This window comes from Pseudorasbora parva, chromosome 20, assembly GCF_024679245.1.
Source record: "Pseudorasbora parva isolate DD20220531a chromosome 20, ASM2467924v1, whole genome shotgun sequence".
Classification (NCBI taxonomy): Eukaryota; Metazoa; Chordata; class Actinopteri; order Cypriniformes; family Gobionidae; genus Pseudorasbora; species Pseudorasbora parva.
Genome location: NC_090191.1, coordinates 4,277,200 through 4,300,578, shown reverse-complemented (window position 1 = coordinate 4,300,578; position 23,379 = coordinate 4,277,200). Strand labels below are relative to the sequence as shown.

The window sequence follows — 23,379 nt, the reverse complement described above, 5'->3', positions numbered from 1 at the left end:
CCCCGAGTGCGAGTGAGAACTTATGATAGCAAAATGATCTCGAGACAAATGCTTCCTTTAAAGTTCTTTGAGGGTTTATGAACAGAAAATACAAAGTTCTTCACTCAGACTTCACTTAACCGATATCTTTGTCTCCGCAACGCCTGTCAGTGGCGCATTTTCTCACCCGAGAATAATATCATAATCCAATAATATTATAGTTTATCCCTACATGAAAATGTGAAACAATACAAAGTAAACACATCAGCCATATCAAACACACGCACACACAGGTCGGTAGGCTATAGCCTATTGACGTTTGTGTGTGTGTGTGTGTGTGTGTGTGTGTGTATGTATACGTCACGCTAACTGACGCGCTCTGCGCTCGTGCTCCTTGAGCTTATAATGCTTTTGTTCTTTAGGCATTTTTTTACACACTGTTTAATGTTTTAAAAACCTTAAGATATAACGTAAGCGTGTTGTGTACATTGCCTAATCATAAGCTTGTTCAGAAATGGTGACGACATGTTTAGAGAAAAAAAGAAAGAAACATCTCTCATTTTCTCAAAATACCTAATTTAAATAAACGAATATTCGAATATTCGATTTTTATGAGCCCAAATATTCGAATACAATATTTTGGGAAAATGCCCATCCCTAAAATCTGTACAGGATTCCATTTAAAATTTCTATCATATTTTGGAACCGTTCCTATAGGATTCCGTTAGAAATAATCTTAAAGGATAATTTATGTCTTGTTCTTTAAGATTCTGATCTGATTCCTATAGGATTCCGTTAGAAATAATCTTATAGGATAATTTATTTCTTGTCCTTTAAGATTCTTATCTGATTCCTATAGGATTCTTTGGGAATTGTCTTATAAGATAATACATAAATATCCCATAGGATAAATCCTAAAGGATTCCAATAAGATTCCAAATGTTATCTGATTCCTATCAGATTCTGTGAGAATTGTCTTATAAGACAATACATACATATTCTGTAGGACAATTTCAACAGGATTTTATTGGATTCAATTGGGTCTTTCTCTCTCTCTCGTTCTTACACACACACACACGCGCGCGCGGTTTTGCTATCTTTGCTTTCTACATGGTAGGGAAGGCATATTCGGACACAGCAAAGATAGCAAAGTGTACCAAGGCTACTATGTCTGAATACTTGGTACACTGTAAGAAAGGGAAAAAAAGTAGAATTAGACCCTTTTCACATTTCCGGGTTTCTCAGAGCGGAAGTCGTCATAGTTAGGTTAACTTCCCATACAACTATGACCGTAGTAACCGTGGTATTTTGGTGCAAACCATGGTTTTTAAAAAACATGGTTTTACTACAGTTATATTGTAGTAATACTACATAAAACCATTGTAACCATGACTGCAGCAACCATGTTTTTTGCAGTAAACATGGTTTTAAAAAACATGGAACATGTACCATAAATTGGTTGTATTACCACAGTGCAGCCATGGTTTTACTAAATGATCTTGAAGTACATTTAAGTAATTAAGTTACAACAAACATCTAAATAATAACAACAGAAAGAAGTTACCATTCTGTAATACAAACTTTATTACAGAAATTACATAATCTGAACAAAAATATAAACTTTCATGTGTTCTCATGTGACATAAAATAATAAACTACAAAGTTGTAAATTATTTTTGATAAAGTGGTGCTGTGCAATGGTTAAAACATTTAGTTGCTAATTTACAAATAAAAAAATAGCAATTTGTTCCACTGTAATAATGATTTATATACAAAAATAACATTGTACAAATAAAAATGACTTAAAGCACCTTTAAATACACAGCATCTTCCTCCTCTAAAATGTCTATAACCTGCAAACATGTGCCCAAAACAAGCATACGTTTGCAATTTATACTGTACATAAATTAACAGGATTATAACAACATTACTTAACAATTAATTACTTTATTACTTAAAAACATTACTAAAATTGTATTTTATTTTTATGGAAAAATCTTACATATACTACACAATAAAAATTAGAAGAAATTAGTGTTTTTTTAAATAATGTTTAAAATGATATCCACTCACAATAGATGAAGACATGAAGTCTCCTGGTGGGGGACGAATACATTCTAGGTGGAAAAGTGTTCAAAAGCATGTGATGCAGCATCCATGCCAGCAGCTGTCAGTGTGAAGTCTGTCGTATAGGCCGGCAGGTTACAGGCCAGCTTTGGTTTAGTTCTGTCTTGACCTTCAGCCCAAAAGGATGTAGGAGCTAAAATGAGAAAAATACACACCACATTAACACACGGCTAGCTGGAATTCTTAACTGTACTATCGAGTAGCCATTTAATAATGTCCAAGTGCAATGATGTCTATTCATTCAGTGTTTTCACAACCCATAAATTATTATGGCTCCAAAAGTAAAGCAGAAAGAATGTACATTAAAGGATTAGTTCACCCCAAAATGATAATTCCTGATCTTTTACTCACCCTAATGCCATCCAAGATGTTCATGTCTTTCATTCTTCAGAAGAAAATAAATAAACATGTATATACTTTTTAACCTCAAATGCTCGACTTTGATGATGTAAGGCTTTGTGGCGTCATTACGTTGGAAAGGTCACGCGTGTGACGTATGTGGAAGTACCGTCCCAGTGTTAAAACAAACGTGCAAAGACTAAATCAAACACCCTTTACAAAAATAAAAGGTAAAACAACGATCTCGGGACAATTTTAAAGTTAGAGGAGAACATGAGATGGAGTTTTTCGGCACTGGGTCAGCACTGACCTTTCCGGCGTAATACGCAGTGGAAAAACAACAGCAAAGTCGTGCATTTGAGGTAAAAGGTATGCTTTTTTTTTTTTTAGAAAATGACCGATGGAAATTATCAGGAGATTTTAATTTTGGGGTGAACTAATTCTTTAACAATACAGAACACGATTTTAGATTCAAATTCAATTTCTATTTGTTATTAATCTGCCAGGTTCTCACACCAGCCAATCACAGCGCTCCCTCTCCCGAATACTGATTACTCACACCTGAACCTCATCACACTCATCTCCACTATAGATAAAACCAGTAAAACTCAATAGTTTTGTGACCTGTTTTAATATAAACAGGGTTTGTGTTTTTAGGTTTACTTGTTAATTTAATATTCCTCATACAGTGTCACTTATGTTTTGAATGTCAAAGCCTTCTTAATATGTATAATTTTGCTAAAGAAAATAACTAAATCATGCTGATATTATGTCAAATATTATGTGAAATACATGCATTAAAATGACCCGTTTCTTACAGCTCTGTCAGCAGCTTCCTCCAGAAATGTTGAAATCTTCCCCTCTGTTGTAGATGGGTTATTTTGTCCCTCCTGACGTCAGAACATTTTTACAATACTTGTTTACCAGTTTGCAGCGTTAGCTTAAGTTACCTCTTGTGAAAACGGTTGAGATGCTGACTTTTACCGAATTCGACACTAAACCATTTCTATCAAGTAAATATTCAACAGAAGTGTGTCAGTTAACGTAAGAAAGGTGTCAGGAACAGTTGTGTGCATTATTTGTGTGGTTTTAGGGACTAAACTCACCTGAAACTAGTGAAAACAGCGCGGAAGTGCTGCTCGTTTGACTCCGAGTCCCCGTTTCCATGGCAACTCTGCTCCAGTGTGGTTTGAAGAACGTGATTCGAATGTCCAGCGCGCATGCGCATTAAAACGCCACAGTCACACATCATTTACATAAATAACCATCTAGATTTAAAACATTACATGAATAAAAATCTCATTGATATTAAATCATGAATTTAAAATTTTATTTAGTCATATATGACCCATTCATAGGTGCAAAATGCCACCCCTGCACTAGTGAGACAAAATGGCACTTTTATATATATTTTGTATTATTATAGGAACACGCAACCTAATTATTTCATTTGAAAGTGTGATTGTTTTTCTATGCAAACGCTTTGCTTTGGTTATATAACAATATTAAGCCAATCTAGTGTTTTTTTTTTCATTTAAAAGTGAAATTCCATTAAAATAAATCAGTTTGTCCTATAGGATTCTTAGAATCCAATAAGATCCTACAGGACAAAGTGAAAATCCATTAAAATAAATCAGAATGTCCTATAGGATTCTTAGAATCCAATAAGATCCTACAGGACAAAGTGAAAATCCATTAAAATAAATCAGAATGTCCTATAGGATTCTAAGAATCCAATAAGATCCTATAGGACAAAGTGAAAATCCAATAGGATTTTTTGACAAGGGACTCCATCTTTATAATAGTGTGTCACATGAATCTCAGTCACTTTACCAGGATTTGATATGTTTGACCTGTTTAAGATGAGAATAATTAACAGAAAGAAAAATAAATCCAAACTAAATCTCTCTTAGGTCAGTAGTTCTGACACAACTAATAAAACAATGCAAATTATACAGACCCTTGACATATGAGGCAGTTAGCTATTTAATGATTTGTAGAAAATGAGAAGAAATATAAATGCAGGAATCACTGAATCCTTTGTTTCGAATCAATTCAATTGACTCGGAGAGTCGAAAGCTCCGGTTCTCTCGTCACTCGCCGGAGACTGTATTCACGTTTGAACTGATTCACCATAAAGAGCGAAATGAGACGCTCCTTTTATTACTTATAAGTTTATTATGTTACTTTACTCACAGAACTCTGATAAATGTTAGATTAAGCAATGCAGTGTTACATCTATCAATATATCATTCATTTTGGTTCTCTTTAAACATGTAAAACACAAACCTTTCTTCAGCCGAATCACAACAGATGCAGGAGCACGGTGCGGCCTTATGACGTCACACTTGGATACCAAAATAAAAGTCCTGTTCACTACTGTGTCTAAAATCACAGAAATGCATAGAAATGTATGTAGAAACAAATCTATTAAAAAATGAAAGACAAGAAAGTATTATTGAAATTTTTTATTTCAATTTTGAATTTAATTTTTTTCATAATTAGGATGCCCCGTTAACCATAACAATAGTCACATGGCAATAAAACATGCATGAATCTGGTTTGGTATTACAACATTAAAAAAAAGGCTGTTCAGTGGTGGGCTATCTATCCTTAATAACACGATCGCTTGGGGTCATAGGCGCTGATTTATGTTAATTCAATTTTTATTTTTTATTTTTATATTTCATAAATTTAAATTGTTTAATCAGTACCGTCGCAAGTGAGCGACTGCACAGGGACTCGCGCCTCTAGAGGGCCTCGCATCTGGCCTGCATTTTATGTGGTTTATGTCTATTTTTTAATACTTTTTTATTAGTTTTCCCACCCAACATTGATGTTAAGTAAAATTCCTGCTGTCTCGCAATTATGCATAGTCAAGGCCATATGGGAAAAAAATTAGCAAATAATCATTATTCATTTTCGCATTTTGATATTACGTTCTGCGTGTTCGCCACTATGAGCTAGATAGCAAATAGTCATTGAAATGATGTCAAATCAATATTGTGTTGTCAACATTAAGTCGTTGAATCAATGTTGAAATCTGATGTTTATTCAACATCATTTTGCACCGTTTTAATATGGAAACAATGTTGAAATCCTGTCCATAGATCAACAGAATTTCAATCGTATTTCACTTATCAGGAATATTAAAACAATGTTGAAATTTGAACCAAACTAAGGATCAACGAGATTTCAATGGAATTTCAATCGTTATTAAGCCAGAGAAAATGACTACTAGGCTTACGAAAATGTAATTCAATTAAATAGCCTATAATGAATATCCTGCTGAACATAATGGATGTTAAAAAGTGATGGAACATTTGAAAGTTTGTATGCCTGTCCAATCCTGTTGCGCCCTCTATAGGCCAGTGACTAGTCAACTAGTTTAAGCGTCATGACAGAGCGATTAGTCGACTAGTCGATTAGCAACCCCTATTAAGCATAAAATCGGAACAAGCGAAATACAACATAATGTTTATTAAACATGATCATCATAGGGCGCCCCCTCAGCCACACGTTAACTTACTACTTTACTTATCAACCTGATTATTAGATTGAATTGATGGTGATTATTGATAATCGGTTCAGGCGTCAGGTCAGGCAAGTGCTCATCCCTTGCGCGTTCATTAAAAATGAGGCGTCTTAACCCACGGATGCACAGGGGCGAAAAAAGAGAAAGGAAGAAATGAAGAAGATCAAAAGAAAGCCCAGTATAGAGGTTAGTCTTCTCATCTCAGCCAATAAGTTGTCAAACTAAATAAATTTACTTAGTTTTATCAATATTATCAACTAATATTAATTTGATTCATATTATTAATATTGTCACTAAGCTATCACTTGCTAGTTTTCTACGTATTACTACGTATTGCAAACATAACTTCAACTACAACTGACAATAATCTGCAATAACCTACATGGATGTCATTTAAATATCAAAAGTCTAGTACATTATAAATGTGGATATCGTATGCATGCTAGTTATGAAAAGTACAAATGCTCTCTACATGGGCGTCGGAAGCAAATACAAAGTGGGGCCCCTCTGTTTTTTTTTTTTTTTTACTGGAGTAGTGATAGATGCCATATTATCTACATTAAACACAAATATACTGTCGTTTACTTAAAGATTGACTGAGCTTAAACTCCATCTCGCCTAGGGCAACCAAAGAGCTAGAGCTGGCCCTGTTTGCACACTTGGAAACTAATTCAGTAGCCTAGGCCTAGGATTTTTCAGTGATTGGATAAGGCAATTTGTCCAGTGTTGTAGGCTAGCCTATCAGGTTTTTTCTACATTCAAAGCACTTTTCAAAATTGCCCAATATGTGCATTGGTTAATTCAAATTAAACTACTTAACTATTACTGTGTATTAAAGTATTAAAACAGACATGACATACACATACCTTACACATTTTGATGAACTTAGATGGCTGCTCTTTAAAGTGTTAGTTCACCAAAAAATGAAAATTGTCATAATTTACTCACCCCCATGTCATTCCAAAACCATAAAACGTTTAATTTTTGGAATACAAAATTAAGATATTTTTTAAATACTCAATTTTTGTCCATCCATTGCAAGTCTGAATATATCATTTTATTTGGCATTTAGGATTTAATTCACATATAAATGGATTACTTTTATAATGGATAACAATTATCGCTTCAAAATCATGAACCTAATTCAACCTTTATTACATTTATTACAGATAAATTAATTAAAATGTGAATCTGTTGATAGCCCTATCTTAACATATGTTACTTCAAAAACGTAAAAAAATAAGAAACCCTCTATATTAAAAGTGTCTCTTCAGTTCAAAGCCTGAAGCTGTTTGAGGCGAATGAGGCAAAACTGAATATTTCCATTTAAAGCTCTTTTCTGACTTTTTCGCCTTAAAATTAATCTCAAAATACTCGTATAAAAAAACTATTGATAATGACTTAATTTTTTTGTCTTTACTTACCTTAAACCATCTTTCACTCGTTTCCATCCGAAGACGCTGAGAAAATGCCGACTTCTCGCACTGCAGTCTGTGACGTGTCTGCTCTCTTTACGTCTATATATCGATGCATTTTCAATCATATTTCCCGGTCAACTATATGTCGATGACTTTTCAACAACAGGTAGTTTCCCGGTCAACTCTAAATCAATGACTTTTCAACACATTGACAATCGTCCGGTAAACCAAATATCAATGCATAATCAATCATAAAGATAACTATATATCAATGTTGTTCTAATGTTGTTGCCATCAACATTAATAACGTCAGGTTTCAACGATATGGTAATGTTGATTCAACATTTATTTTGCATTGAAATTTCAATATCAACCATAACGATGATTCAGATGGAAAATCAATATTTTTTTCAATGCTAGCTTGCTGTCTGGGGATGTTCTGAACTTATTATTAGTTTCTGTTATTGGTATCAATACTCCTAGAGGACCAATACCAGCTTTGCGATTGCCTGATAAATGATAATTATCTGTAAAGTATTGTAATCTGAGCACAGTGTTAGTGTATAATGTTATGAGCCAACTCTCTCACATGCTCTGTTTTCCACTGTTTCTCCTCACACAACAACTCCATTCATCTCCTCTAATCATTGTTCTGTCTAATCCTGGCCTGTCCCTTATTGTGTGTCAAAACTGTATGGCTGTGGTCTTCCATTTGAGTATTAATAAACATTTATAATTTCCTCAGCGTCCGAACTTGCGATCCATTGTTTTCCTATCGTTGAAAGTCACCGCACTCCCTCTCGTTATGTCACTTCCGGTTTGGGCATTTTTAGATGCGGAAGTAAAATTTTCTCACAAAAACGACTCAAAAAGCCTTATTAGCGTATTTACAAGTATATTTTAAAGAAAATCTTGGTCCTTCATTATTTTTCTATACACTGACTCACTGGAGTCTCTAACCTGCAATATGCTCTTTACGTTTAACATCAGAAACAACGGAAATTGAAATTAACAGCTAAAACAGAAGAAAATACTTTTCTACACTTTCATTGAGCTGAGCGGGAGAAGCTGGAGCTGGACCGGGATGAGGAATAATGCACAATAGAGACTCTGGTAAGGCCTGAGCGGGACATCATCTTCTGGGATGATCAGGGCATATTTCCACTGTCCGCTTTGCGGGGCTGACTCGGTCGACGGCTGGCATGTCATAAGTACAATGCATCTAAGATGATGAGTTGAATATAAATAAGTAGGTCTACTTAAATAAAGACTTGAACATAAATATATCAATATATGTTTTTTTTAATCTGCTCCATTTCTCTTTTTTAAAATCTCCTCACGAACGTCACACACCTGCTAGGCCTATAGCCCATTTAACAACGCTCGGTTCATTGTTGCCAAGTCTGGAATGGGGCTGCATTTAGGCTACTGTTGCTTTGGGGTGTTTGTAGCCTATAGTCCACAGGTTAAGTTGTCTTTACTTAAGCAATATTTCTACTGCCCACACCCCGCGTTTTGGGATATTTTGGCCCATTTTGGCTGTGATTATTCCGCTACTTTTGATTAGTAATTGGAGGGGTTTTGTTGTTCAGACCTGGTAAACCTGTCCCTCGCTTCGTCCTTCCTGCACTTTGAAAGTGTGGCCTGGCCTGGCCTGGCCTTCGAAGTGCGCACCCTTCACTTTGGGACACAGCTTTTGTGTCTAACCCAGTTTCCTTAACCCACTCTTTTATTTTCCATGCGAAGCCTTTATAGTGTATTCAGTTTCCCAACTTTCCATAAACACTCCCTTTCCAGGATTATTATTTCTTTGTCCCTGTAGATGATCCAGTATGCCATATCTAGTTTTTCTCTTCTTATATACAGTGGCATTTCTGATGCTTCCGCTTGTAGTGCTGCAATTGGTCTTAACTTTGAACTGCTCCTAAAATAAGTCTTAATGTTTTGGCTTGCATGATCTCATTTCTTTAACATAGTTGCAGATTATGTCGATGCATGCACAATACATCCATAATCTAGGACTGATTGCATGAGACCAACATATATACCCTTTAATGATCGTTTGTCTGCACCCCAATCTTGTCCAGCAACGCCTCTCATAAATGTTAGTACTTTACTGTTGTGTCTTCCCATTGGTTCAGTGTTTTGATTGCTTTCAGGTATGTATCGTTATGTCATTAGTCCTTGTGTATACATAGCCCTCATGTTTCCGTAGTCTCATGTCAAGCTTTGTTTCCTAGGGTTTCTGTTTGGTGAGTCGCATGTTCACGCAACCCAAGCTCTAATTATAGTCAGAAAATAAATCTTTTGATTGAGCTGCTCTTTTGAATCTTATTTTAATTATAGAGCTTCTAAAAAGAGATCCAGGATTTTTGTTCTGACGTTCAACATGTTGGTGCTAAAGCTAAGCTGGATCAGTTGTAAGTACTGATTTAGAGCCAATTCAACTTGCATTAGTTCAAATGACTTCAATCTCTTTCTGTTTGATTTTCAGCGCTGCTCTTTCTGTGTCCACATGGTAAGGCAACTAACATATATAATGTCCAGTCTCATTAAAGACTTCCAAGTGCAAAACCAGTAGTTTTACTAAATCTTCTGTTTCTTCTTTCTGCAGGTGCGGAAGCAAAAAGCGTGGAAGTCTGTGAAGGAAACTCTGCATCTCTCCAATGTGGTGAGTAATCCAGTCTTTTGAGATTTATTCCCAAATAGGAGAGCATGCGAGAGGAAGAAAGAGATCATGAGGGTGTCTGGAGCCTGGACTTTAACTTGTTTCTAGCTTCATAGAATTTTTTTTTTTTTTTTTTTTTTTTAACCATGACAGATACTGGTTTCATAAAGGTCCTTAATGCCAACTATGGGCGAACTGACTGCACCGTCTGCGCTGCTGGAAAACCAGCTCATCAGCTCTCAAATAACAACTGCAAAAAGGCTGAATCCCTCTCTATAATGTCTGCTCTGTAGGTTTACCAGAGATCATAAACCATTATCTTTCTATGCACTACTTTATAAGCACGAGATGCAGAGTTGTGTATAGTTTATTAAAGCATTACTTGTCATTTGTCTGTCCATGAATCAGGTGTGATGGACTGAAGAGCTGTACTGTCTCTGCAGTCAACTCGGTTTTCTCTGATCCTTGTGTTGGGACTTATAAATATCTGGCTTTGTCTTATGACTGTATCCCAGCAAGTAAGTATTTTCCGTCATAAATTGGATGTTTACAGTTTTAGAACTGTAAGGCATGGCAAATGAGTACAGTTATCTGTTAATAATCATCTTTCCACATGGTAAGGCAACTAACATATATACTGTACAGTCTGGTTAAAGACTTCCAAGTGCAAAACCAGTCGTTTTACTAAATCTTATGTTTCTTCTTTCTGCAGAAGAAAGAAGTGTCGTCGCCTGTGAAGGAAACTCTGCATCTCTTCAATGTGGTGAGTAATCCAGTCTTGAGATTTGTTCCCAAATAGGAGCGCATGCGAGAGAAGGAACAAGATCATGAGGGTATCTGGAGCCTGGATTTTAACTTGTTTCTAGCTTCATAGATTTTTTTTTTTTTTTTAACCATGTCAGATACTGGTTTCATAAAGGTCCTTAATGCCAACTATGGGCGAACTGACTGCACTGTCTGCGCTACTGGAAAACCAGCTCATCAGCTCTCAAATAACAACTGCAAAAAGGCTGACTCCCTCTCTATAATGTCTGCTCGGTAGGTTTACCTGAGCTCATAAACCATTATCTTTCTATGCACTACTTCATAAGCACGAGATGCAGAGTTGTCTATAGTTTATTAAAGCATTACTTGTCATTTGTCTGTCCATGAATCAGGTGTGATGGACTGAAGAGCTGTACTGTCTCTGCAGTCAACTCGGTTTTCTCTGATCCTTGTGTTGGGACTTATAAATATCTGACTTTGTCTTATGACTGTATCCCAGCAAGTAAGTAACTTTCTGTCATAAATTGATCTTTATAACTGTAAGGCATGGCAAATGAGTACAAAGTTCTGTTAATTCTTTCTACTACCCCACAAACTATTGTAGAGAGAAATGTAACCTGTGCCGGGCAAAAAAGCATCATTGAGTGTGGTAAGTTGTCCTTTTTCTTTATGTTCTCTAATATGTTGAGACTGCCGGGTACAGCATCTTGTTGAATCCTTAAGGTCCTCATGTCCACAATATTTTGACTGGATCTTCCTGCTACAGTACATGTTGGCACATGTTGTCATTTTTGAAAGAGTTGACATTTAAGATGTGTTGGCAATCCATCAGTCATGAAATTCTGACCCGTGTCTGTTTGTGTATCAACAGAAGTTGGTGTTCTTTCTATTCATCATGCCAATTATGGCCGCCGGGATCTTGAAACCTGCCCTCATAAATTGGCAACCACATGTGACTGTTACAGTCCTCAGACCAGCAGCCTTGTTTCCAGGTACAGCAGATCCTCTTCATCTCGTCACTTTAGATGTTAGGTCACACTCTTCAGCTGTTTTAGAAAGCATGTACAAACTATATCCCATTATCCTGCATCTTAAATGGACATTTGATACATTGACCTAAATTATTGACTTCAGATTTCAAGAGCTAATAGACTCTTTTCTATTTTCTTTCTTAAGCTGCAATGGGAAGAAGTCTTGTCAACTCGACGCTTCAAATTCTGTCTTTTCTGATCCATGTGTGGGTGTCCATAAGTATCTGGAAGTGACATACAGCTGTAAATGTGGATGTAATGATGGCACATGACAATGGGAAGCAAAATAAAGTTCATTTAAAAAAAGAAACCCAGATTCTTATCAAATGGTTTCATGAATGCAAAAATTAGTTTCTAGAAATTCTTGAAAATGGTCACTTATTGCCGTGTTTAAGTCCTTGCCTCCCTCCCATAGTCCAATACCTCCCTGTGGAGAAATCACATAATGTAGTGATGTTACGTCTGACACCGACGCTTGCTTCAAACTCGACTGGTCCTTGCAATGAACCACTGCTTCGGATGATACTAAAATAAAATAAAAAACCTAGAAACCATTACTGAAATTCTACTGTATTTGCTGGTTGTAATGGGAATTATAGTGGTCTCTGTGGCTTTCTTCTGAAATGTGTTCGGTTCTCTTGATGGGGGCATCACATCCTAATAGAATATGTTCCACACACATATCAGAAAAATCTGTAGTGGTTTAAATGGTAAAAGCCAACGGTTCCTATTGGTATTTTAATAGAAACCATTAATTTCTGTGACGGTTTCCAACTTTTTTTTTAAAGCTGGTTTGATCTTCTGTCCTTGTCTAAAGAAATAATTGCACACACACACATGCTTAATGTTTTATTATCAAGGTGAACACATGAAATTCGTCAGTATCTGTAAAATTCACCTACATAAATGAGCAGTGGTTCATTGCAAGGACCGGTCGAGTTTGAAGCAAGTGTCAGTCATGTGTATATATAATCCTAAATTCATAATTTTAGGATTATAAATTTAATTAGGATAGATAAATTCATGATACAAGCTCCAAAGCAGTGGCTCATTGCAAGGACCGGTCGAGTTTGAAGCAAGTGTCAGACATGCATTATATATAATAAGCCTTAATATTTATCTTTATTATAATGATTCTTTCCAGTTATGATTATGCCCTGATTGAGAACCCCTGATTGTTTCTTGTTTTCCAAACTGTATATTTGGTCTCTGAGGAGTGACTGAGGGTCTGGCCTAGAGATGTGTGATGTGTCACTAAAACACTTGATGGCAACAAGGTCGTGTGTTTGGATTTTGGAGGCATCACACACCCCTAACATGCCAGGAGTGCAGTAACAGTGGTTGCCCGGCTTCCAGATATGAAATATGGATTTGTCTTTCATTTAATTTGTTTTATTCATTTTATATTTACTTTTACTGAAACACTAAAGAGTCAATATTGGCTGTACTATTGTCTGTACCTCTCACTGCGAGAGAGCACGTTATCAGCATGCTTTGGAGAAACGTCAAGGTAGCTTGCTGTCACATGACAAATTGGGCGGTGTCTGAGCCCGTCCACCATTTTGGGATCCCACGCTATCGGTTGCCAGGGGCAACACTGTAAGAGCGATACAGAGATTGGAGCAGGAAAGATGGCTCAAGGAATTATCATCTCATCGTTTAAACTGAGAAATACAGTTATGAGAAAACTGTAAACTTTGAAATGGAAAATAAAACGAAATAGAGGTCCCTAACAGAGAGAAATTGCTACCAGCGTCAGGCAGAGGTATTTAGAGGAGCTGGATGATATCAAAAAAGTTGACCCATAAGAGCTGCCTGCAGCAGAATGGAACAAAGACCTAATGTTAGACGCCTTACTAATGTTACCTTGCACGTTCCTGAAATGTTTCTATAAGTATATTTTCTTTGCATTCTGAATAATAAATAAATATATCTACCCACTCTCCTGAAGCAGTCAGTGCTCGTCCTCTCATTAACAGTGTTTTTCTCATACTGCCTTAAGTAGAATAAATGCTCACTATGAGCATTAAATACATGTAACGTTAGAGGAAAATGACTAGCTAAAGGCCTAAGTTACTTTGAATATTAATTAAGCATTTTGTCATTAACATGTAAATTACATACAATACAATTACTGACAATGAAAAATGACAGAATAGTTCTCAAAATGTTTAATACAAATAAATAAAGGATCGTGTTCATCAGGTGTCAACACACTCCATCATCGCGTCACTAGACGATGACTGACACCCTGTGGTGAATTATGGCATACCAGCAGCTGCTTTCTCAGATAATGGTAATCATTCGAATATCTGTTCTCCAGACTCCCAAAATGGCGGAAGCGGGAGGATACCGTGATCTCTGGGGTCGTGACGACATCTCATTCTCAATGATGAAGCAGTGACGATTCGCTCTGGCCAATCAGCAGTCTGCTGTGTTTTCACTCACATTTTAGTACTGCCTCAGCTCGCTTCAGAACCTCACCGGAGGTGATGTATACGAAAAAAGTAATAACTTTTTTAATGGACCTAAGACAAAACTAACAATGATCAGTATTTCTTAACTAACATTACCAAAAAAACATTATAATTTCTGTAACAAATGTAGCTTTTGCTCAGTCTTAGTGAATTCATTAAATAATGAGACCTTATATTAATTTGTTACCTGTTGCTCTTTATAGCCTAATTCTTTTGCACTTTAATCTGTTTGAAAATTGCACTTTTACAGGCCTGGAAAAAATTAAGAGACCAATAAACATTGATTTCTCTTATTTTTTTCCAGAGCTGTATATATTTCTGGTGCATTGTATTATTGAAATTAAACATTCAATTATTTGTTATTACAACACAATTGTTATTACATTACAATTGACAACACTTTTTATGCAACTTATTTCAATATCGTTATACCGTATATCTTGATAAAATTTCAGTAATTAATTGCAACATGAAAAATTGATATCGCCACATGCCTAGTGGACACAGAGCATAATAAACATGCAACTTTTTCATTATCATTCCCTGTGGGAAACTGTTGATTTCTACATGGCAGTTCTATAAATATTGTCGTTTTAGACTTTTGGTATTGACTGGTTTTAGTTCTTTTATTTGTATAGGCAAGGGACATGGCCTCAAATGCACCAGAATACAGGAAATCACATCTACAAAATGTACATTTTTCTGGGGGAGAACCCTCAGACCCCACGCTGAATCTGCCCCACCAATAATATTTTTCACCAGCCGCCACTGATACAAAGTGTTATACACACTTTTCATTTGTGAAAAAAGAGAAAATAACTAAAATTACCACGGTAAGATTTTACTCCCTAGTAAAGACATCATTAAAGTAATCATGCTTTAAGCAAAATATAAACAAATAAAAAAAGGGGGTAAATTACCTTTTTTGTGTAAGTTCAAACAAAACACTCAAGCCACTTCATAAAATTGAGGTTAAATCATTGTTCTGAAGATTAACAAATGTACGGGGTTTGGAACAACATGAGGGTGAGTAAAAAAGTGAATATTAATTTTTGGGTAAACCACCGCTTTAAGCTCATAGACACTGTTAACCCCTAACAGTTTAACAACGCGAACAAAAAGTCCCCTCAGAAGATCTCATGGCCACAACACACTCACGTTTCCAAAAGGTACTATATGTCGCGGCATGTGTAGTTTCTTTTCAGTGTGTATTCTCATGTGGCTGTTAAGGCCTTGTTTTTGAGTGAAACTCTTTCCACACTGAGAGCATGTGTAGGGCTTTTCTCCAGTGTGAACTCTCTTGTGCCTGTCAAGGCTTCCTTTTTCAGAAAAATTACTTCCACACTGAGTGCAGGTATAAGGCTTCTCTCCAGTGTGAACTCTCATGTGCTTTTTAAGATTTCCTTTTACATAAAATCTCTTTCCACACTGAGGGCACATGAAAGGATTCTCTCCAGTGTGAATTCTCATGTGGATTTTAAGGTTTCCTTTTTGGTTGAAACTTTTTCCACACGGGCAGGTAAAAGGACTTCTTGTTCCCTTATTTTTAGCACTTTTTTGTGGGGAAGTTTTTTCAGCCTGTGAGCAACAAAATGTTTCATCTCTTGTAATGAAATCATGATTCTTATATTGATCTTTCTCTTCCATTTGATTCAGCACCTCACCGTCCTCTTTCAGGGTCATCAGTTCTAAGACAAAAAAAGACAAATGCAAATTAACATCAGTTTAATGGCAAAAAAAACCCTAACATTTAAGTTGAAGTTGAAGATACACCAGAGTCTCCTGGGTCCAGTTGTTCAAAAAGTTTAATCTGGATCAGAATGATCTGGATTTGGAAATTCCTAGGGAAAGAGTCCTAAAAAAATGACTCCCACCTAATAAGAACCACAAGCTGAAATGTTGTCATATACACTCACCTAAAGGATTATTAGGAACACCATACTAAAACTGTGTTTGACACCATTTCGCCTTAAGAACTGCCTTAATTCTACATGGCATTGATTCAACAAGGTGCTGAAAGCATTCTTTAGAAATGTTGGCCCATATTGATATGATAGCATCTTGCAGTTGATGGAGATTTGTGGGATGCACATCCAGGGCACAAAACTCCCGTTCCACCACATCCCAAAGATACTCTATTGGGTTGAGATCTGGTGACTGTGGGGGCCATTTTAGTTCAGTGAACTCATTGTCATGTTCAAGAAACCAATTTAAAATGATTTAAGCTTTGTGACATGGTGCATTATCCTGCTGGAAGTAGCCATCATGATGGTCATAAAGGGATGGATATGGTCAGAAACAATGCTCAGGTAGGCCGTGGCATTTAAACGATGCACAATTGGCACTAAGGGGCCTAAAGTGTGCCAAGAAAACATTCCCCACAACATTACACCGCCTGTACAGTGGTAACAAGGCATGATGGATCCATGTTCTCATTCTGCACTGCAAAAAATGCTTTTCAAAAAAATATTTGTCTTGTTTCTAGTCCAAATATCTAACAATTCTTACAACAAGAAGTATTTACTAATCAAGCCAAAGTAATTGTCCTTTTTTTGGAGAAAAAAAAATGTCTTGTTTTAGGAAAAAATAATTAAAAATTAAGAGAGTTTTTGGTTAAAATAAGCAAAATAATCTGCCAATGAGGTAAGCACAATAATCTTAATATAAACACCAAACAAGATTATTTTGCTTACCCTATTGGCAGATTATTTTAAGCAAAAACTCTCTTAATTTTTAGTTATTTTTTCTTAAAACAAGACAACAATTTTTACTTGTCTAGTAAATGTTTCTTAAAGTAAGAATTTTTAGATATTTTGACTCAAATTAAAATTTTGCCGTCACATCATCCAGGTGGATGCTACACATTGGTGGTGGTTGAGGAGATTCCCCCCTAGAAAAGCGCTATATAAAATCGAACAAATTATAAAATTGAGAAAAAATACTAAGTAAGAAAAGCATTTTTTGCAGTGTGTTTAAGTTAAACTCTGACTCTACCATCTGAATGTCTCAACAGAAATCGAGACTCATTAGACCACGCAACATTTTTCCAGTCTTCAACTGTCCAATTTTGGTGAGCTCATGCAAATTGTAGCCTCTTTTTCTTATATGTAGTGGAGATGAGTGGTACCCGGTTGGGTCTTCTGCTGTTGTAGCCCATCCGCCTCAAAGTTGTGCATGTTGTGGCTTCACAAATGCTTTGCTGCATAACTCGGTTGTAACGAGTGGTTATTTCAGTCAAAGTTGCTCTTCTATCAGCTTGAATCAGTCGGCCCATTCTCCTCTGACCTCTAGCATCAAGAAGGCATTTTCGCCCACAGGACTCCAGCATACTGGATGTTTTTCCCTTTTCACACCATTCTTTGTAAACCCTAGAAATGGTTGTGCGTGAGAATCCCAGTAACTGAGCAGATTGTGAAATACTCAGACAGGCTCATCTGGCACAAACAACCACGCCACGCTCAAAATTGCTTAAATCCCCTTTCTTTCCCATTCTGACATTCAGTTAGGAGTTCAGGAGATTGTCTTGACCAGGACCACAACCCTAAACGCATTAAAGCAAATGCCATACGATTGGTTGATTAGATCATTGCATTAATAAAAAATTGAACAGGTGTTCCTAATAATCCTTTAGGTGAGTCTACATGAAGAAGTTTTGTGAATACAGAATACTGTTTGTGATGTTTTATTAGAAAATTTAAGGAGAAACACGTTCAAATAATAACCTAATTAAACACGAGTGGAGCACATTAAGTTAATCAACAATCAGAGGTGTATACAGTATATACTGCAAAATTCATCTCCCTTCTGTAAAAGATCTGGCTTGATTTTGAGTGAGGAGCCACAGCAACAGGCTGTCAGTGAGTTTGGGACATGCCCGACTACATCTAGTCAAGATATCGCCTGCCTTCAGCTGAGGGCCAACCTCGTACCGTGGCTTCTTTTGTGGCCGGGCCTCTGCCTCTCAGCTTGTTCCTCCCGCTGTTCCTAATCCTTTTAAATTTCAGTGGCCTCCAGCGCCCATTGCAGATGGTAGTGCGAGATTGCTAGCGGTTCTAGCTCAAAACTACCAACATTTCCATTTGACTTTCGCTAACCTCCCCTTTTCAGTGGCATGTAACCTCTCTTCTTTCTGAGCCTATATTTTTCATGAGAGGTCGTAACATGCTCCCATCAATCGAACTCGGGTTCGGTCCAGGCAATCGAACCAAGTGTGAAAGCACCATTAGGTCAAGCACCTGTCATCAAAGCAGCAGCTGTTTACCCGGTTGTTAGTAAGGACAGCAAGCATGCAGGCGGCGAAATGCATAGCGTTGCTCCCATCACTTTTATATTTTTGTTTTTGAACCATTGGTTTTGTTACCAGAGCTTTAGTGCGTTATGGCACTAGCCTAGCGTATATCTGCCGCGAATGCACTGAAAATGCTCTAAAGAACACCGAAGACGAGCAGAAATGAGATCTACAGCTCTCTGCTAGCAGTATGTCAGTGACGTTCATCCGGTAAATGAGTGAAACGCACACAAAACACGTTATAAAATCGTATTTCATTAATAGCGGTTCACTTCCGCGATTTAGTACGATTGTGTTCATATCAGCAGGGAACTGTACCAGAGTTCACATGAACCGAACCCCAGACTACCTCTTTAAGCGGACTTGGGTACGGTTCGAGGGTGCACACCTGAGCTCGGAAGATCGCATTCACATCATCCAAACTAACTGAACTCTGACGTCAATCGAACCCGGGTGCGCACCAAAAGTGCTGGTGTGAAAGCATCCATAATCTACCATAGGATGCCGTGAGTGCTCTCCTGGCCGGGTGTTTCACATCTCTTCCAATGTCTTTTCTGTCGGTCAACAGGACCCACTCACCTGATGTCAGTTAGCTGCTCCTGATGGAGGCTGGGTGGACCCCCTCGGTCAGTCGTTCTTTTTAATTGTGCTGCCCCGTCTATCTGTAGGTAGGGCTCATCCATCTGACGCCACAAGTCTTGATCTCCCATAAGAGGTGGCTTGAGCCCTCCCAATTGGCCGTTCCAAACTACATGGGGGTTTCAGCAAGCCAAATACACATAATCTTTACTCTAATCTATTTAATTTGATGTGTGAACTCGTGAAGTGATGTTTTATTAACAAATTTCAGGAGGAGCACATTCAGATAATTAAACCTAATCAAAAACGAGTGGAGCACATTAAGCTAATCAATTTAATCAACTATAAGAGGTGTATATATAGGCCTGTCGCGATAGTCAATAAATCAATTAATTGCACAATAAAAAAAATGAGCTTGATTTTTCCGGCGGCAATCATTTCTATTTGCATGCTTGCTTTTTTCCTTGTCTCTCGTTGACTGTGCGCGTGCACGCACCTCGTTTGATGAGGTGTTTAAACTCGACGCGCAGACCGGGTGCTGGTGTGATGAGACATCATGCTCGGCCAGATTCTCCTGGAACTCGTGCTTCTTCGGTTGCAGAGCTGCACGCAAAGTTACAAATTTTGAAGTGCACAGCGGCAAGCGAAATGGGGTCTTGCGCACTCCGCGTTGACGTCATTTTTGCCGCACACACCCTCGCGCTTGTGCGGACGCAGAGAATATAAATGGGGCTTAAAGCTACACTAAAGTTGGCAGTTTGATAAATGCAAGTTAATTCTTCAGTTCAATCTTTGAGTGCTAAAAAAGACACATAAGTTTCTGTAGAGATAGCAATACACATTCTCCTTTTTTTTGCCAAATAAATGAAGAGATGGTCAAGTCAAGTTGTTTGTGCATGATTACAAGATATAACTTTTTTTTTTAATGCTGTATCCTGAATTGTTGACAATTAAGTTATATATCATATGCTGAAGTAAATTTCAGGAGTGTTAACGATTAAAACATAAAAAAACAAGAACCGTACAGAACCGAACCATGGGTTTTGTGAACCATGCCACCCCTAATATGCACCTCATCTGTTGCAGTTTTCATCCATTTTATTTATTGTTCTTGGTCGTCTTGTTTATTTATTATAGATCTTTAAAATGTTTTCCGTTTTCAGTGTTAAATAGTCTTTAGAAATAAAAGTTTATTGATCTTTGAAAAAATGTACCTGCATTATTATGCCATTGTCGTTATTTTAGATGAAAATGGTCTCAGAATGACAATATTATTGTTTATCGCAATAATTTCTTGGCCAATTTATCATCCAGCAAAATTTGTCATCGTGACAGGCCTCACTTTGATTTAATAAACTCTTATTAGACGTCAACACAATCCATAATCCAATGCAGTCTAAACTATCACAGGGGGGAATACTCTGGGCGCGGGCCAAAATTTCACCCCCGGACAGCACGCCAAATACGCATAATCTTTACTCTATTTAATTTCATGTGAGTGTGAACTCGTGAAATAAGGGTTGAAAGTGATTCTTGAAGCGGAGGTGGTGCTGGTCCTTTAAGAGCCACTATCAACATATTTGTCTATAAAGCCTTTACAAAACCAGTCTTCATGTATTTGACAACACTTCAGCTTGTGATTCTTAATAAGTGGTGGTCATTTTTTTTAAAGGATTTTTTACCTAACATAAGTCTCTGAGATTCTGACTCCTTGCACGGACACTAAGGGGAGGTAGCAATTCTGGAAAATGGTGGCACTGGAGACTAAAGGGTTCCTGATGATTTCATAATTATAACAGTCAGTTCTGCAGAGCTGGAGATTTTAATTAGGATAAACTGACTTGAGTACAGTTTTGAGAATGAAACCAACCTGTTTGTTCCTCAGTTTCTTCATGTTTCACACCCAATGTTTCTTCAATCTTCACATCTTCACTCTCGTCTTCAATAAACACCATCTTCATGTCTTCACTCTCCTCTTTAATAAACGCCAACTTTATGTCTTCACTCTCCTCTTTAATAAACGCCAACTTTATGTCTTCACTCTCCTCTTTAATAAACACCATCTTTATGTCTTCACTCTCCTCTTTAATAAACGCCAACTTTATGTCTTCACTCTCCTCTTTAATAAACACCATCTTTATGTCTTCACTCTCCTCTTTAATAAACGCCAACTTTATGTCTTCACTCTCCTCTTTAATAAACGCCAACTTTATGTCTTCACTCTCCTCTTTAATAAATGCCAGCTTTATGTCTTCACTCTCCTCTTTAATAAACGCCAACTTTATGTCTTCACTCTCCTCTTTAATAAACGCCAACTTTATGTCTTCACTCTCCTCTTTAATAAATGCCATCTTTATGTCTTCACTCTCCTCTTTAATAAACGCCAACTTTATGTCTTCACACTCCTCTTTAATAAACGCCATCTTTATGTCTTCACTCTCCTCTTTAATAAACGCCATCTTTATGTCTTCACTCTCCTCTTTAATAAATGCCATCTTTATGTCTTCACTCTCCTCTTTAATAAACGCCATCTTTATAATAGTGTCACTTGGATCTCTGTTGTTTCACCTAGAGTTTTTTCTGTATTTTGTCCTGTTTAAGATAAGCATAATTAGTGGAAAGAAAAGCACATAAAAGAGTCTCAATCAGCTCTAATTCAGTAGTTCACTCACTGGTAAGAGAATCAGAGAGAGTTAATACAATCATTTAAATAAATAAAAAATAAAAAGGCTTAAAATGAAAGCGCATCACTTAGAAATTGAGACAGCTCATCCCTAATGTGTCTTTCTCAGTATACATTCTGTGAAATATTTTAAATTACGCTTCTTTGGTTTTATTTGTTACACAATACCAAGAAAACCTCAAAAATCTTCCCACTCAACTGAGGGAAACATATTAACCCAAACTAATTTAAATGGAGGAGAAGAGCTTTAAACGAAAAGAGATCTAATCGATTGGTCACTGCATTTATCATTAATTCAGTTTATCTAAAAACAATTGTTTGGAGACTTTTTTTTAAAAAAAATTTATTGAAAATAATTGCTCTATTGAATATACAAATATATTGCTGATATCAATTATTTTCTTAGACACAATTTTGATATTAACAAAACACCTTTTCCATGATCTAACATGTCAAGTGCTTTTGACTTTACGTTTTTTACAGTCAAGTCCTGTTGATGCAGTGTTTGGTTTTTAAACTCCTCTCCTCACAAGTATATCACACCAAAGAAAAACTTTTTTTTTAAAATTTTATTTTTTAAGACATTGTTTGGGTCTAATATATTATTAGTTGGTCAATTGTTGAATTCTGATAGTCAGCTTTTGAGTATTATTGAACCATGCCTTACATGTAAGCGTCATATTTCTTTGAAAGAATATTGTATTAGATTTCTGTCAAACAATATCTCTATTCATCAGTCAGAGTGATATAATAGTAGACCTAAATGATCTGATTAGACACTCAAATCTAACACTACAAATGAATATAATATTAGTCAGTTTATTTATTTAATGATTTCTAGAAATCGAGATAGAGATAGAAATAGAGCGCTTCGAATCACTGAATCATTTGTTGTGAATCAATCGGCTCAATTGACTCTGAGAGTCTAAAGCTCTGGTTCTCTCGTCTCTCGCAGAGACTGAATTCATGTTCGACCTGAATCACGATAAAGAGCACTCATGAGTTTATTATGTTATTTTACTCACACAACGCTGATAAATGCAAGATAAATGAATGCATCGTTACATTTAATAATACATCATTCATTCCGCGTCGCTTTAAACACTTTAAATGGTAAAAACACAAACCTTTCTTCAGCAGAATCAAAAGAGATGCAGGAGCGCGGCGCAGCCTTATGACGTCATACATAACCACACCAAGCCTGCAGTCTCCCTCTCATTTACTGAAGCTTTCGCGCCTCGATCGCCCCCCGGTGACCGGTCCCAGTATAGCCGCCCCTCTGTGTTTTCTAATGGACGCGAGGCAAACTAAATAATAAAATTGCACTTCAAAAAATGTTCCCCAAAGTTAGTGTATGTCACTGAAGGCAGTTATCATGTAGTCATATCTGATTAGTGAGATCGCTACTGAGTAAGCCACGCCCCTAAGCAGGGGGTTTGTGACTGTGGGAGTGTTCAATAAAGTTCAGTTACATACCTGCTATGTGTGTG

At 36.8% G+C, this 23,379-nt stretch overlaps 3 protein-coding genes across 3 annotated transcripts in view; 1 reads left to right on the top strand and 2 right to left on the bottom strand.

Annotated features, from left to right (window-relative positions):
- LOC137049980 (zinc finger protein 260-like) overlaps positions 1-21,737 on the bottom strand; it is a 33,490-nt gene extending 11,753 nt beyond the window's left edge. Inside the window, exon 1 of the mRNA XM_067428729.1 lies at positions 21,077-21,737. Coding sequence (XP_067284830.1) covers positions 21,077-21,737 — 661 coding nt within the window. The remainder of the gene's footprint in view (positions 1-21,076) is intronic.
- On the top strand, positions 9,598-12,172 carry LOC137049344 (L-rhamnose-binding lectin CSL3-like). The gene is made up of 12 exons (XM_067427869.1): positions 9,598-9,650; positions 9,745-9,818; positions 9,893-9,916; positions 10,013-10,069; positions 10,220-10,355; positions 10,475-10,584; positions 10,779-10,829; positions 10,969-11,104; positions 11,224-11,333; positions 11,436-11,480; positions 11,703-11,823; positions 12,008-12,172. Exons 2-12 carry the CDS (start codon positions 9,788-9,790, stop codon positions 12,132-12,134), a joined length of 948 nt encoding a protein of 315 aa, XP_067283970.1. The 5' UTR covers positions 9,598-9,650; positions 9,745-9,787; the 3' UTR covers positions 12,135-12,172.
- LOC137049395 (gastrula zinc finger protein XlCGF49.1-like) lies at positions 14,225-23,048 on the bottom strand. The gene is made up of 2 exons (XM_067427950.1): positions 23,017-23,048; positions 14,225-16,027 (listed from the first exon to the last, which is right to left on the bottom strand). The coding sequence occupies exon 2, from the start codon at positions 16,020-16,022 to the stop codon at positions 15,477-15,479; it is 546 nt and encodes a 181-aa protein (XP_067284051.1). The 5' UTR covers positions 16,023-16,027; positions 23,017-23,048; the 3' UTR covers positions 14,225-15,476.
- Between the last annotated feature and the right edge of the window lie 331 nt (positions 23,049-23,379).